We start from the raw sequence: 16,166 nt of genomic DNA on the forward strand, positions 1-16,166 counted from the left end.
TATAATCCTCAAAAATCCACTCTAAAACCCTCCTATAAGGCACTTCTTATCTTCTAAAACATCCAAAAAGCAACATTAATCCTCCACTGGGTACTAAAACTCATAGATTTCTTCTAAATTTGTTAAATCCCACATTCTGATACAAAAGTCCTCTTTTCCTAGACTAACGAGCATATTTTTAACCATTTTAATTGACTAAATTTCCCCCATATGGCTCCTCAAAAAAGTCTTATATTAATTATTCCCTAAGTCTAGAATCCCTATAGATCCCAAACTAGTTGAAACACCAATTTTTAAAGCATCCAAAGATATGTCTATAGAGTATATAACGCCCTCGTGCTTAGCCTCTAGACTATATTCACTAAAATCTAAAGGCCACACCCTTAAATACATGTCCTCGGCCCCTGTACTACAGAAGGATGCACTAAAACAAATAGATGTAATGGCCATATTATGGCATTTATATATATTTTCCAGTTCTTAAGTCTAATAATTAACCTAGAAGAGGTGTCCGTCTTTCGATCCTATGAAAACTCGCTTTATTTTCATAAATTAATCAAATATATATTCGTATTCGAGGACTGTGAAGACTGTTTTTCTATATTAGGGAGTGAGTATTACTGGAGAACTTATCATTTGTTAATTTTTTTTCCTCCAAAATCTGATGTTTTCCTTACCACAGGTTATTATTTTTGTGTTTTCGATTGGTGAGTATTTCATGGATATAATATTAGATTCTGAAGCTTGTCTTTACAAAAATTCTATATTAAACTGTTTTCCTTCTTATTTTTATTAAATTTCAAATAAAAAAATCATTTCACGATTATATTCGTCATTTCCTTATATACAAAAGTACTAAAAATCAAAAGAAATAGATATGTTTTTGACATTTTCCATATTTAAAATATCAGCTTTTCCTATATTATCACCTGTAATATAGTCCCATATTCTTATTTAATTTTTTTTTCCGTCTTAAACTGATATGATATATTTTCCATTTCTATAACAAAAGAATAAAATTTTAAAATATATAAGTATATTTAATATATATATATATAATATATAAATTTATATTTATATTTATATATATATTTACATGTTTATATTTATATACATATAAAAATTTTTTTTATATATTTTTTTTTTACCTAGATATATCATATGTAAGTATTTAATTATTATTTCCTTATATAATTCGTTATATTTAAGGATTTTATGTATTATTTATGATTATTAAGGATCCTACTATTGTTATTATTTCGTGTTAATTTTCTTAATTTTTAGACCATTTTATATCTGGACATATATTTCCTGAATATCCAATAACATTTTTTATTTTGAGAATATGATTTTATTTATATTTTTGGGTGGTTTTTTTTGACTAAACTATGCTATTTTCTTAAATAGACTTACTTTCTAATATATAAGGGGTGTTTTCGGGTATATTTTCTTTGTTTTTTTCCTTTTATTGTTCTTCTTGTCCCTTTATATATATTATTGAATAAACATCAGTCCATTTTTAATCTTTTTAAAGTATTTTAAAATCTAATTCTCTTGGTAAACTCTATTTTTATATAGATAAAAAAAAAATATAAATAAATATATATATATATTAGAAATTATTTATATATTCTTTCTGTAATTTTCTATAAAATTAATTATAATAATAAAAAGGCCATAAAACGTTTTTAGTAACCTTTTTATTAAATATGATTATTGTGTTATTATATGAAAATTACAGAAGACAAAAATAATAAAAAGTATTTATATATTGCTAACATTATGATCATATAAATAATCGGCTGTAAAAGCTCCTCTAAAAAGTAAATTAGAACAAATTTATAGACTTTTTAACATATGAAAATTTTAAAAACTTATAATTTTTTCGTGTTTAAAAAGTCCATAATTTTATAATAGGAACTCGATATCAAGTACTAAAATATTCCATTTCTCATAACTTTATTTTGGAAAAGGAATTATTAGAACTTAATTGTTTTAATTTTTATATTCTTCATTCATATTAGTAATAGTAAAACGTACTATTTATTCTCTACTTTTAACTTAAAAATCTAAATGAATACTAAAATATTTTTATTTAATAGTAATAAATTCTAAATAAATCTATATATATATATATATATATATATATATATATTATATTTATATATAAATTTAAAATTAAATATTTATAAGTTTACATATCTTCCGGTTAAACCTAATGATTTTATTCCGGTAGAAACATCAGGAATATTAATATAATTACATGCTGATACACTACCTTCTATTTTAAATACTCTTCGGCCTATATTATTTTCCTTTATTAAAATAATATATATAAAAATATTATTTTTTGATTTAAATATATATATATATTTTATAATTTTTAGTTTTTATGCATTAATCTAATATTTAAATATATACTATATCTTATTTATATATATTTTTTCATACATATATCATTATATTAATTTATATTAGTTTTTATATAAGTTTATATTAACTTAAAAATCAGTCACATTTCCTTTTTTACAAGATTTTGAATATTCAAAAACATTAAATCTCTTAAAAATATCTACAAATGGATTTTGCCATGTTATTGGTATATTTGGAATTTAACTTTTATTCATATTTTTTTGTTTTTTTTTTTTAAATTTTTAAATTATTTATTAAAAATCTTGTTATTTTTTTTTTATATAATTTTTTTATTTTAAAAAAAAAAATATTAATTTTTGTTATTTTTATATAAATTAAAAAAAATCCAATTTAAACAAATAATTAGTATGAAAAATCGAATAAAATTCTTATAAATATAATTATATATATATTAATTTATTTTATTATCTATATTTATATTTAATTAAAATATTCTTTAATAAAATTTTAATTAATTGTTCATTCATCTTAAATTATTTATATAAAATTTAAATTATAAATAAATTTTAAAATCTTAATATAAATAAAAAATTTAATATTAATAAAAATAATTAATAAATTTAAAATTATATTAATAAATATATTATTTTAATTATGAAAAACTAGTTTTAATTTAATACGAAATTAAAAATTCTAAATATATAAAAAAATAAATGAAAAAAAAAAAAAAAAATTATATAAGATATAAAAGTAATTAAGATAAAGTAAGATAATTATTTTAAATAATAAATACAAAAAAGATATTAATAATTATATATTATAATTTTGTTAATAAAATTAAATATAAAATATAATAATTATTAATTTTCAATTATAAAAAATAATATATTTATAGAAATATATATAAATATATATATATATATATATATATATATTATATATAAATATGCATATATATGCATCTATATATTTAATTTTTTAGTTTTTTATAATAATAATAACTAGATGCTACTTTTTTAAAATTTATATTTTTTTTATATTTATTTTTCAATCAATGTTTTGATTTTAAATATATTTTTTTATACATTTATGTACTATATTAAGTTTTAGTATTTAATATAATACTTTTATTATTTGTTTAAAAGTCAAGATATTTTTTTTTATTTTTTTTATATTTTTTATTATATAATAATGGTTTAATTCTTATCCAAGAACAATGTTCTTCTATAAGTAATATTTGATTAGATTTCTCTTTCTTTTTCATATATTTATATCATACTTTTTATTTTTAAATAAAAATTATAAATACCTATATATCTTAAATATCTAATATTTTTATTTTATTGCTTTTTGTTTGTTTACTATTTTATGATTTTAGTATCTTTTTTAATTTTAAAAAGATTTTTTATTAATATTTTTTTATACTAAAATATATATTATTAATAATAGCTTTTTTTCAATTGTTTTTGTTTAATTTTAATAATAATAAATCTATAAATTTATTAATAAAATAACTAATATATAAATTTATGTATATATATATGTATATATTATATAATATATATATATATATATTTATTAATATATTTTTTCATTTATATTTAATTATTTAAATTTATTTTATTTTATGAATTAGTAAAAAATATAAAAAAAAAAATAGTTGTATAATTTAGTTTTTAATAATATTAATTTTAATAAAAAAAATTATATTCAATTGTTAAAAAAATACTTTTAGTTTAATGTTTATTATTTATTTTAATATTATAAATATAAAAATCTTAAAATAAATATCAAAAATAATTTCTTTACATAGATTTTTTAGTTTATAATTTTAACATAAAATGAATTAAAATATTTTAATTTATTTCTTTTTTATATATTCTAGTTTTTTTTATAAAAATACTATAAATTATATATAATTTATTCTTATGAATTTTTTAAATAAAAGTCTATAAAAAATTTAATTTAATTTTATTTATAATTAGTAATTTGTATATGTGACTAAACGTTATATTATACTAAATATTATGCTTTTCTTATATTAAAAATATACAATTGAAAGTAAACAATAATATTTATGATTTTTTTTGAGAAAAGTTAAATTTAATATTTTAAATAAATAATATTTATTAATTAAAAATAAAAAAATCATAAGTTAAAAAAATATATATTAAAAAAAAAAATAACTTTTAATAATTTGAATAACAAAATAATATATATATTAAAAACTTTTAAAATAAATATATATATAAATATATATTTATATACAAATAATAATAAATACAACAAAATAAAAAAAATGTAACAAAACCAAGATTAAAAAAAGGTTAAATAAAAAAACTAAAAAAACGTACATAAAAATATTTATTAAAGCTAAAAAGAAGAATGTATAATTAAAATAAAGAAATGATAAATGGTATAAGATTAGATATATGCATGACTTACGGCTGTTCTTAAATTCCAATAAGAAAAAATGTTTTAATGATAGACGACGAAAGATTTATTTATTAATGTGGTAAGAATATAATAGAATACGATTTATTGCATAAAAAACAAAATTATATAATGAAAAATTGCGAGGATTTAGAAATAACAGCCATGAATTATTATTTATCAAAATTAGATATTTTAAATATAATAATAGGATTAAAAGGCAATAAAGGATTTCCTATAGTAAAAATTAAAATTAAAATAAAAATATATATAAACAAATAATAGTTAAAAATATTAATGAAAAAAATAAAATACACAATAATAATTCATACACTAACATGTGTAATAAAACTCAATAATAATAGACTGCAGTTTTGTTGTAAAACAAAAAGTAAAAAGATATATATATTAAAAAATATTAAATATATATATATATATATATATTATTTATATATATATATATATTTTTTATATTTAGTATGGCGTATCTTTAGTATAAGAAGAATCCAAAAATGTTATTTCCATTTTTGATTTAACAAAAGATCGTCTTTTATATACTCGTGATGTTTTACATTCCGTTTTTTTTCTTGATAACTAATCTACAAACCCCGAAATTTTTTATCTTATAGGTCCTGATTATTTTAATATATGGAGAGTCAATACAGACGAGAAAGATCTTTCTGATTAATAATTTGTATATAAGAATGAATTTTTCAAAGAAAAGGAACAAATTATAAATGTTTCTTAAATTCCATAAACTGAATTGTTGGCAATAATTACTAATTTAAATAATTTACATTTCTATAAAAATAAAAATATATTTAAACTTTAAATTTTAATGACACCCCTAAATTAATTCAACAAGAAAGAATAGACTTTTAAAGTAAAAATGACGAAAATAATAATGATTAATGTTCCCAAACTTCCCAAAAATAATACCAATTTTCCTCCATAGCTCCTCTATATAACGGCTTTATAATAGCCTTTGAAAAATGTAATATTGTTTCTATATATGAAATAAACAAAAAAACCTAACAACTCTTCTTTAAGCACAATTTCCCTTTGAAAACTACTAATATACACAAGATCCTCCATATATCCTCCTCAGTTTAGGAAAATATAACAGTATTTGCAATCCAACATACCCCCCGTATAATCTAGCCGACTTTTAAAAAATCTGAGTAAGATCCCTAAGACCCTTAAGATACTCATGATAATATACCCGCGAATAAAAAAGAGCCCGAAACTACTGGTCGAATAGACTTATATGTTTTCAATTACGGTATATTAGATGTGATAAGTGCTGCCTAAGATAATGCATTTACACCAGTTTTTCCTAATGGAGTCCATAAAGGTCCGATTTTCGATTTCGCATTTTGTCCTTCAAAATCAATTTCGATTTCTGTTTGTGAAGATAAAACAATGAAATTATGGGAATTTTAACATTCTAATGGATATTTTAAATGCAATTTTACAAATTTTTTCATGAAAACCCACTTTCTGTAGATATTTAGGCTTTAGGCTTTTAATGTGCTATAGGTTTTAAAGAAGGGTATATATGCAAATATATACATATATAAAAATATAAATATTTTAAATAGGTTGAAGTTCTTTTTTATTTTAGAAGATGAATTAAAATTAGCTTATAGTGAATATAATATAAAGGGTTGTTATTCCACAAAATATAGTGAAGGTGGTAATTTACTTGCTGCTAGTAATAATATAATTATAAATAAATATATACATATATATATATATATATATATATATATATATTTATATATTTTTATTTTAAAGGTAATTATAATATAATATGTATTTATAATCATAATACATTCGAATAATTAATATAATTAAATGGTCATTCTGGATATATAAAAAAACTTAAATGGACCTAAGAAGATACATAAATATAATCTAATTGTTCATAAGGAATATTTAATTGCTGGAATGTAAATAATTAACAAAGAATAATGGAACATGCTTATAAATAAATAAAATATACAGCCTGTGTATACGATAAATTTCTAGACTGGGCAGCCTGTTGTTCTTAAGACTGTAAAGTAAAAATATTCGATGACAAAGGTTAAAATCTAATCTAAGAGTATGACTTTTCCCCATATTATGTGACTTCTGCATTATTAATAAACGATTACCAATGTATAGTTTTTGGGATGAATACTGGTAGTTTAAGGATTTATTTATGGCCTTTAGACATATAAACTAAACACTTAGAATACTTTGAAATTCCTCTTCATTAAACTAATGTAATTTCATTATAAAGTACACCCGATCTCGGGTTTTTAGTATCTGCAGGAGATGATGGAAGCTTTTATGTGACTAAAATAAGGGAATTTTAGAACGGGAAGGAAATAGAAGTACTATAGGCTTTCGAAGATACTAAATTTTCAGTCGGGAGTGTTTATTGTTTGAATAGTTTATGTTTAACTAGTAATATTATTGAGGAAAATAAGAAAGACATAATAAAAGAGCTAGAGTTTCGTATATAGAACCTAAAGACAGACCAAGAAGATGAAAAAGAGAGATAAATTTCAGTAATTAATTCTCTATTAAAAAAACAAGAAAATAAAAACAATGAAATAGTCGCTTAATAAAAAGAATAACTAAGTAAAATTATGGAAGACTGTGATAATAAAATAAAGGAACTTTAACATAATATTTCTAAAATCAGAAACGAATATAAAGTCGAGTTTAAGAATTTAGAAGAAAATAATATGGCTACATTACTTAAATGTTATTAATAAAAAGATCTATTATAATAGGAATATAATGATTTTATTGAATATGCATAAAATATAGTACAATAGGAAAAAAAATAGTATTAATTAATATAAAATTAATAAGAAAAAGACTACGAAAATTAATTTTAGTAACTTTTTGGAAGGTTCAATTCTTCCGAAAATAAATTGGATGAAAATCTTTTAAAATATAAAGAAGTTTTTAATTAATAAAAAGAGGTATATTTATTAATTTTATATATAAATTATATATATATATATATTAATAAGGAACATTTATTATTTGTTGAATAAATCAAAATTTAATTATAAAAAGAAAAAAAAGAAGAAATTAAAAGATAGGAAGAATTAAGAACTTCAAATTCAAAAAAATAAAATGATATTGATAGATTTAATTAAAGGAGATTAGAATTAGAATCGATTTAAAAGGAAGCTTCTAATTAAATTGACCATTTAGAAGAAGAAAAAAAAAAATTTATTGAAAAAAACTTAATTATGCAAGTAAAAAAAAATAATATTAATTAAATTATATATATATAATTATATATATATATATATATATATATATATATATGATATATACTTATATATTTATATATTTATATATTTATATATATTTATTTATACAATTAATCTAGAAATTATTATAAGATAAAGAAGATAAAATTAACTAAAAAGAAATAGAAATAAAGCAATATAGAAATAAAAACCATCATTTATAAAATTTCAAAACAGTTTACGATTATTAAGTTTAAAGTTTAAAAGAAGAGAGACTTCCATTAGTAGTCAATACAAAAAATATGGAAGTAAAAAACAATAAAATACTATATATATATATATATATAAAAGAATAATGTTAGAGGATTATATAAAGAATTATCTGACGAATCTGAAACAGCGAAAAAATTTAATTAAAAATTAGAAGAAGCCTTAATTTAAAGAATAGCTTTAAAATAATAATTTAAATAAAAAAATGATATTTTATAAATTACTCAAAATAAAATTTAAAACTTTGAATATGTAAAAAAATAAAAATAAAATATATATATATATATATATATATATATATATTTATATATTTATATATTTCTTTATATATATTTTTATATATAAATAGGATATTTTATAATTAATTTAAAATGTAAAATACGAAAATTGGTTTCGTAAAATGAACTAAATATATAATAAATATTTTGTATAAAATAGTAAACTAAATAATTTAATTAAAAAAAATGATTTGTCCAATAATTCTTAAGAAAAGTTTGATGAAAAACTCTTAAAAGCATTAAATATGGGTAATAACGACTAAATATAGGATGAATTAATTAGACAAAGAGATTTTATGAGCAAAAAAATATAGACAATAAGCAACTTAAATAAATAAACTGAAAATGATAGAGATGATGTAGTTATTAGAGTTTAAAATGAAAATACTCATTTAATAAAAGAATGTAATAAATTAAGAGAGGAAAGAAAACAAAACTTCGAATAATTAGGATGTTTATAAAAAGCTTTAGATATAGTCACAAAAGAATTAATGAGAATTAGCTTAGGAATAGAAGAAAATGTAGACTAGGAATTTATAGATTAATAATTATTCGATTTTGATACTTCGAAAATTATACTTAAATTAGAATAAGAAAAATCAATAATATAATAAAAATAATAAACATAATAAGATTAATAATAATAATAATAATAGAATTATTAATAATAATAATAATATTAAAAATAAACAAGTAATAATAATTAATAGAAAAAATTTAGTAGAACACCTTTCTAAATATATGAAGATGAAAAATAATATAAAAAACAAAAGTAATATAATAATGATATGATTTAAATTTACATTATATACTTTTACATTCTTTAATTTTTAAAATTTATATCTATTTATTTTTTTATAAATAATTAAAAGATATAACAACTCTTAAAGTTATTATTATTCTTAATCTCCTGTTAAATCTAATATAAGTTTTAATAATAATTTATTAACTTCTTTAATTAAAGAAATGGAAAAGTTCTCAAATGATAAAAATATTAATTTAAATCAAAGACTTAAAGTAAATATATATAAATAAATATACTTTATATTTGAAAATAGGAAAAAGTATAAAATTATCTTTATAATGAAGATCCTTCTTTAACTATTCCAAATATTTCTACTATTGATAAAACTTATGCTGGTCATTCTATTGAAGATACAAAACTAGGGCCTTATCATAGTATAAATAACGAAAGTAATTAATATTTATAATTTATAAATTAATAATATATATATATATATATATATATATTTATATATATATATATATATATATATATATATATATATTTTATTTATATATTATGACTATTTATACATAAAAGCACTTAATTTGACTAAATCATAACCTGACATTCTTAGTTTACTTAAAGTTAAAAATAATGATTCTATTGTTTCTATTAAAAATAAATTGGTTTAAAAAAATAAAAGTACAGGATTATTTCCTAAATTAAAGAAAATTTGAATTAATTAAAAAAAATTAACTTTTAATATAAAATACATAAATTTAAATAAATAATAAAAAAATATATATATATATTTTTATTATAAAAAAAATATAATATTTTTTTTATTTGTAAAAATAAAATAAAAAAATTGATTTTTTTTTATATATTTATATTAAAACTAAAAACAAAAATATAAATGTCAATATATCCTAATTTTTAAAATAAACTTCTCTAATACTAATTATATGATGAAGATTTAGTTTTTAAAATAGTATATGATAAACATTATTTAAACAAATAATTTCCCTTAACAAATACAGAATTAAACTAAGAAGAATTGAATAAATTAGAATAAAAATATTTAATAGAATCTTAAGATAACTACTTTTATTTTCTATTTACAGGAACATTATCACTTCCATTAACAATAGTTAGTTTAAAAATAAACCAAAAATATTCCGATAATCAATATATGAAAGTATAAAAATTAGGAAAATTATTAATATTTTGTGGTATTCCTGTATTAAATATATTAGGATACTCCATTTATAAAAGATATATTAAAACAAATGTGGATGAAGTTTAACTAAAAAGAATATACTCATATTATTTATATAATTAAAATTATAGAAAAAATTATTGAAAAATGGGCAATATATTTAGTATATAATATATATATATAATATGTTTATATAATTTTAATAATTTTTAACACAAAAAAAATCTAAAAATTATTTAATTTTTTTTTTTTTTTTTTTTTCTAATTTTTTTTATTTATTTTTTTCTAATTTTTTTATTTATATTTTTTTTTTCTAATTTTTTTTTTTTTTCTTTTTTTTTTTCTAATTTTTTTTTTGTTCTAAAAACTTTAAATTTATATTTAAAATAAAAAGATGATTAAGAAAAATTTAAAAAACAAGTTAAAAACATATCTAATTTATCAATTTAATGAATATTTTATCAATTAGTCTTTAAAATTCGTAAAAGAAATAATAAGGACATTCTGATATTCCAAATTAACTTAAAACAAGATAAATTTTTTCATATTTTCAGGCGAAATAAAATAATAAGATTATAAAAAGAAGATTTATTTATTAAATTATAATTAATTTTTCCTTTCTAAATACAATTTTATTAACTTTATTTTATAATAAAATATAAAGCCATGTTATTATTTTACTAATATATATTAATATCATTAATTCTAAAAAATATAATTCGGCTTCTAATACTAATATATATTAGATAATTCAAAACTTTATTACGTATGATATTTTTTTATAATATATAATTAAGTTCGTTTTATTATAAATATTTTTTTTTTTAAAAAAAAATATATATCTTATTATTATTAAAAAAAATATGTTAAGATTAACAAATTTAATATAAAATAAATTCTAAATTTAATCTGATTTATTTCTTAATTAATTAATATTTTTATAAAAAAAAAAAATTATGGAAAATAAAGTTTTAATTTTTTATCTTTTTAAATAATATATGTATTAAATATTTTCTATATTTTTAATTTACTATATAAACCAAATTATATATTTAATATAATGTTATTTAATCCAAAAACATATAATAATAGATTTATTTAATTATATAATATATCCTTTTAACCAAAATAAAAATATAGTTTTTTGATAAACCGAAAATAAAATGATGACTATATATAAAATATTTAAATTATTGTTATTTTAATATAATTTTTTAGAAAAAATTATAATTATGAATATAATATATTTTGATATTATAATATTTATTTACTTTATTATTTTTTATTAGAAATTTTATATAAATTAAATAATAATTTATTTTTTTAAATAATGTTATATTATATTTATCATATCATATAAACATATATTCAATAAATAATATTAAAAAAAAAAATACATTATTTTATTATATATATATATATTATTTTATATATATATTTTAATTATTTTTATTATTTAAATAAATTAATATAATGTTGTTTATCGAAGATTTTAAATTTTATTTATATATATAAAGAAAATATATCTTTAAAAAAAGAATACATAAAACAAACAAACATAATAGTATTTATAATTATTTTTTAAACAAAAAATGAATACCAATTAAGCAAAAATTCAAGACCAATCCCGTGAATTTGTCCAATCAACCATAAAAAGCCTTTACTAGCGTTCTGAACATATAGAAAAAATGCTAGAAAAAGGCAACGACTCTTTAGTATTCCAAATAGGTTCTCATTCAATAAAATATGGTTTTGCAAATGAGCAATAACCTTAAAAAATCCGTACTTTAATTGCCTATAGAACAAATAATTCTGAAACTACTTTTTTCCATGATAATTATCGAAACTACGATATTTTAGATAAGGAATGTTAAAAAATAGAATAATAACTAAAACAATAAAAAAAGCTAAATTAAAATGCCTAAAAATCTTAAAAAAAGACCCAAAAAACCAAGGTCGAATTAAACTTAAAAACCTTAATTTTTCAAAATAAAATGGAAATCGAAAATGATCCAAAAGCAGATTTTTCCAAAAAAAACATTCTCTTCGAAGACGAGATTTTCATGATTGAATAAAATCCAGAATTTATGATAAGAAAGCCTATAAAACACGGCTGTTTTAACACCTCCGAATATCAAGAAAACTACAATGCCATCATAAACGACATCGAAAACCTCATATATTATATTTTAACCAAAAAAATGAACCTAAAATAAAGACAATTTAACCAATATAATATCATTCTAATAATCCCTGATCTCATGAACCGCTTTTAATTAAAAATGCTAGTCACAATGTTTCTATAAAATCTAAATTTTAACTCCCTATATATGCACTAAGAAAGCATAATGGCCTGTTTTGGTTTTTGTATTGGTTAAGCCTGCGTAGTTGACATTGGTTCTGAGAAAATAAACGTTTGCTGTGTTGACGAGGGTATAATAATCCCAAATACACTAATAAGGAAAAATTACGGAGGGGACGATGTTGACGTAGTCCTTCTTCGGTAATTAATAAAAAAGAACTGTACCTCATTTAAAAAGAAAGGCAATTATAAACTCGAATACAGAAACTTCGGAGACATGCACTAAATAGAAAAGCTCAAAGAAAAATACTGCTCTTTCGAATTTATAGAAGACTCATAAAACAGAATATATGAAATGCATTGTGTCAGAAACGGAATTGAAGAGCTTTTTACGGTTTAGCATAACGAAAGTATGTAAATAGCCCCATAGAGTTATTTTAATGCCGAAATATTCAATTCATTATAAAAAAATACATAAAATAATTACAAAAATCTCAATTTTGATCACTACGATTATACGTCTAAATATTTTGATTATAATGAAGATCCTGAGGATAATCTAGAAGATGTTATAGGTATATATATACAAATATATAAGAATAAATAAATAAAAATATATATATATATATAAAAAAATTATATTTATATATTCTTTTATTTTTAATAATTATATATATTTAAATATGATAAGATATATATTTATTTCGTATATATTTTTTGTTATTTTTTTTTTTCAGGTGGTAATGTATGGTCATCAGTTAAAAATTTCATAGTTCCATATTTAGCAGGTTCTAGTATATTAGAATTAATAAAAAAAGATGATTAAAAAAAGAAGAGCCTAAAAAAGATATTTAAATAGATGACGAATAAAAAAATAAGAAATCTTATAATAATAATAATATATATAATAATTATAATAAAATACTTATAAATTGAAATAAGAGGAACTTTTGGATCCTTATTTAATGGTAAATTTAGAAGATATAATATCATAGTCAATTGCAAATGTAAAAGACTCAGAACTAAGAAAAAAACTAGCAAATCATATATTTATTATAGGCGGAGGTAATTCTATGTAAAATATGGCGGAATAACTAGAGGACAAACTTATAGAAAGAATAGCTTATTTTGATCCGAATATTGAAAGAGTTGAGGTAATTGACGCTCTTCTCAAAAAAGAAATCAATTTATGCAATTTATCGTGGATTGGGGGTACTGTTATACCCAGATTAGATTCAATGAAAGATTAATGGATTAAATAAAATAGATGGTTGGGATGTTTTGATAATTTTGATGACGATTCAGATGAAGAAGGTGATGTTAGTGGAACAGATTTATAAAATGTTAATAATTAATAAAAAAAAGAAGAGAAAGATAAAAAAGATAAGTCGAATGAATATGGAATTAAATATTTAAAAGAAAAAATACCGTTTTAATGGTGATGTTTATTTTATGTAATTTTTTTATAAAATGTAAATGTGTTTTTTCATTTAGATTTTTTTTTATATTAAGATTCAAAACTAATTATATTGGTAATAAATTTGTATATTATAAGAATTAAATTTTTATATAATATATTTTAAATTTTAAAATAAAAGATATTTTTTTTAATTTAAATGTTTTATTAAAATTTTATATTTAAAAATTTAAAACTTAAATTACATTTTTAAAATAATAATATATATATTTTTTTATATAAAATAAAAATTTTTATTAAATACAAATCGAAAGAGAAGTATAATAAATATATATATATATATTTATATATATATATATATATTTATATGTTTTTACTTCAATTTAAAATAATTAATGAATTATTTCATAAAAATTATAAATAATAATATTATATGATTTATAATATAAAAAAACTAAAAATTAATGTTTTTTTTACTATTATTAAATAAATATAATTATTTTATAAATAAAAATAAATATAAAATAAAAATAAAAAAATATAAAAAAACATTTAATAAGTATTTTATATATATATATAAAATTTAATAATAATATAATAGTCTATAAAATAATAATATTATTATTATATAATAATTATAATTAAAAATATATAAATTTTATATTATTATTATAATTATTATTATTATTATTAATATTTTTTTTATTATTATTATTATTATTATTATTATTATTATTATTATTATTTTTATTAATATTATTGTGTTTTTAAAAAAATAAAAAATTAATTATAAAATATAAAAATATATTTATATAAAATTTATATATATTAATATTTTTATATATTATTAAAAATATAATTAATACTATATATACTTATTTTTAATTATTTACTATTTTTTTTATATATATTTATTATTTATTGTATAATACATTTAATGTTATTATTTTTTTATAATTTAATATATTTTTTATTCATTTTATAAATTTTTTTTTATTTTATTTTATTTTTAATTAATATTTGTTTATATTCAAAATTTTTTCTAAATTTTGTTTTATATTTTAATTAAAATTTATTAATTTTAGAGGTTATAAATAATTTAATATGAATAATTATTTAAAATATCATTCTTATTTTTTTTAAATTATCTTTATAAATAATTTTTAGTTTATCGTTAAAAAATCGCTTTTTGAGCTTCTTCGCTTTTTTTTTTAAATTTTTATGTTATATATTTTAAAATAAATATAGTTTAATGAATGAAAACATTAAATAAATTTTTTTATTATTAAATCTTAAAAAATTAGATAGTTTAGTTTTAATTTTTGTTCATAATATTATGAATTAATCTTAAATAAAATTAAAGAAAACAATAAAAAAACACTATAATTATTATTTATAATAATAATTATATCTTAAGAAAAAAAACTATTATATTTCAATAAAATGGAAAAAATAAAATATGTAAATTAATATTAATTATCTTTTAAATATATGATATTATATTAATTATTTATATATATATATATAAATATATATATTTAATATTTTTAATAATATTATAAATTTAATAATTTTTATATATTTATAATTAAACAAATATTATACCAATTTTATAAAAAAATTTTATTAATTTGAATATATAACCTGAAAAAACACTATATGTTATTATTTATATTTATAAATATTTCTTTAATTAAAAACTGGAAAAAGTATTGTTTTATAATATATTCTTTAATACCTGATGAACTACTATTTAAATATAATATAATGATAAATATTTAATATAAAATTAAAAAATAATATGCTTATTAGAATGAAAATTTAGAATATAAGGTAGATAAAATATGTAATATATATTAAAATATATATATATATATATATATATATATA

The 16,166-nt window shown here is 16.6% G+C and overlaps 3 protein-coding genes across 3 annotated transcripts, besides 40 other annotated features; 2 read left to right on the forward strand and 1 right to left on the reverse strand. All coding sequences in view use genetic code 6, as the record gives it.

Annotated features, from left to right (window-relative positions):
• Positions 1-322: 322 nt before the first annotated feature.
• On the reverse strand, positions 323-2,460 carry IMG5_184170 (WDr90 protein, putative; the record flags this gene model as incomplete). Its single annotated transcript, XM_004027348.1, has 4 exons — positions 323-1,000; positions 1,149-2,121; positions 2,199-2,315; positions 2,452-2,460. 4 exons carry the CDS (start codon positions 2,458-2,460, stop codon positions 813-815), a joined length of 1,287 nt encoding a protein of 428 aa, XP_004027397.1. The 3' UTR covers positions 323-812.
• Positions 1,026-1,066: a microsatellite.
• Positions 1,027-1,092: a microsatellite.
• Positions 1,036-1,112: a microsatellite.
• Positions 2,123-2,169: a microsatellite.
• Positions 2,461-2,941: 481 nt separating the features above from the next.
• Positions 2,942-2,981: a microsatellite.
• Positions 2,982-3,256: 275 nt separating this feature from the next.
• Positions 3,257-3,331: a microsatellite.
• Positions 3,332-3,523: 192 nt separating this feature from the next.
• Positions 3,524-3,560: a microsatellite.
• Positions 3,561-3,890: 330 nt separating this feature from the next.
• Positions 3,891-3,960: a microsatellite.
• A 553-nt stretch (positions 3,961-4,513) lies between these two features.
• Positions 4,514-4,552: a microsatellite.
• Positions 4,553-5,228: 676 nt separating this feature from the next.
• Positions 5,229-5,271: a microsatellite.
• Positions 5,234-5,280: a microsatellite.
• Positions 5,281-6,269: 989 nt separating this feature from the next.
• Positions 6,270-10,075, forward strand: IMG5_184180 (WD repeat protein; the record flags this gene model as incomplete). Its single annotated transcript, XM_004027349.1, has 9 exons — positions 6,270-6,358; positions 6,408-6,520; positions 6,604-8,066; positions 8,204-8,371; positions 8,415-8,585; positions 8,683-9,383; positions 9,484-9,628; positions 9,670-9,805; positions 9,936-10,075. The coding sequence occupies 9 exons, from the start codon at positions 6,270-6,272 to the stop codon at positions 10,073-10,075; spliced, it is 3,126 nt and encodes a 1,041-aa protein (XP_004027398.1).
• Positions 6,543-6,590: a microsatellite.
• Positions 8,093-8,182: a microsatellite.
• Positions 8,605-8,677: a microsatellite.
• Positions 9,200-9,300: a microsatellite.
• Positions 9,201-9,300: a microsatellite.
• Positions 9,213-9,320: a microsatellite.
• Positions 9,227-9,290: a microsatellite.
• Positions 9,837-9,913: a microsatellite.
• A 53-nt stretch (positions 10,076-10,128) lies between the features above and the next one.
• Positions 10,129-10,184: a microsatellite.
• Positions 10,130-10,193: a microsatellite.
• A 528-nt stretch (positions 10,194-10,721) lies between these two features.
• Positions 10,722-10,755: a microsatellite.
• A 34-nt stretch (positions 10,756-10,789) lies between these two features.
• Positions 10,790-10,897: a microsatellite.
• Positions 10,798-10,914: a microsatellite.
• Positions 10,799-10,914: a microsatellite.
• Positions 10,823-10,919: a microsatellite.
• Positions 10,920-11,954: 1,035 nt separating this feature from the next.
• Positions 11,955-12,013: a microsatellite.
• Positions 11,957-12,010: a microsatellite.
• Positions 11,961-11,995: a microsatellite.
• Positions 12,014-12,140: 127 nt separating the features above from the next.
• On the forward strand, positions 12,141-14,301 carry IMG5_184190 (hypothetical protein; the record flags this gene model as incomplete). The annotated part of the gene is made up of 2 exons (XM_004027350.1): positions 12,141-13,434; positions 13,739-14,301. Exons 1-2 carry the CDS (start codon positions 12,150-12,152, stop codon positions 14,299-14,301), a joined length of 1,848 nt encoding a protein of 615 aa, XP_004027399.1. The 5' UTR covers positions 12,141-12,149.
• Positions 13,469-13,509: a microsatellite.
• A 302-nt stretch (positions 14,302-14,603) lies between the features above and the next one.
• Positions 14,604-14,645: a microsatellite.
• Positions 14,646-14,779: 134 nt separating this feature from the next.
• Positions 14,780-14,822: a microsatellite.
• Positions 14,782-14,823: a microsatellite.
• Positions 14,784-14,825: a microsatellite.
• A 112-nt stretch (positions 14,826-14,937) lies between these two features.
• Positions 14,938-15,037: a microsatellite.
• Positions 15,038-15,070: 33 nt separating this feature from the next.
• Positions 15,071-15,123: a microsatellite.
• A 35-nt stretch (positions 15,124-15,158) lies between these two features.
• Positions 15,159-15,213: a microsatellite.
• Positions 15,214-15,216: 3 nt separating this feature from the next.
• Positions 15,217-15,278: a microsatellite.
• A 525-nt stretch (positions 15,279-15,803) lies between these two features.
• Positions 15,804-15,868: a microsatellite.
• Positions 15,869-16,125: 257 nt separating this feature from the next.
• Positions 16,126-16,166: a microsatellite.

Source organism: Ichthyophthirius multifiliis (genome assembly GCF_000220395.1).
Source record: "Ichthyophthirius multifiliis unplaced genomic scaffold scaff_1120509251335, whole genome shotgun sequence".
In the NCBI taxonomy this organism is placed as follows: Eukaryota; Ciliophora; class Oligohymenophorea; order Hymenostomatida; genus Ichthyophthirius; species Ichthyophthirius multifiliis.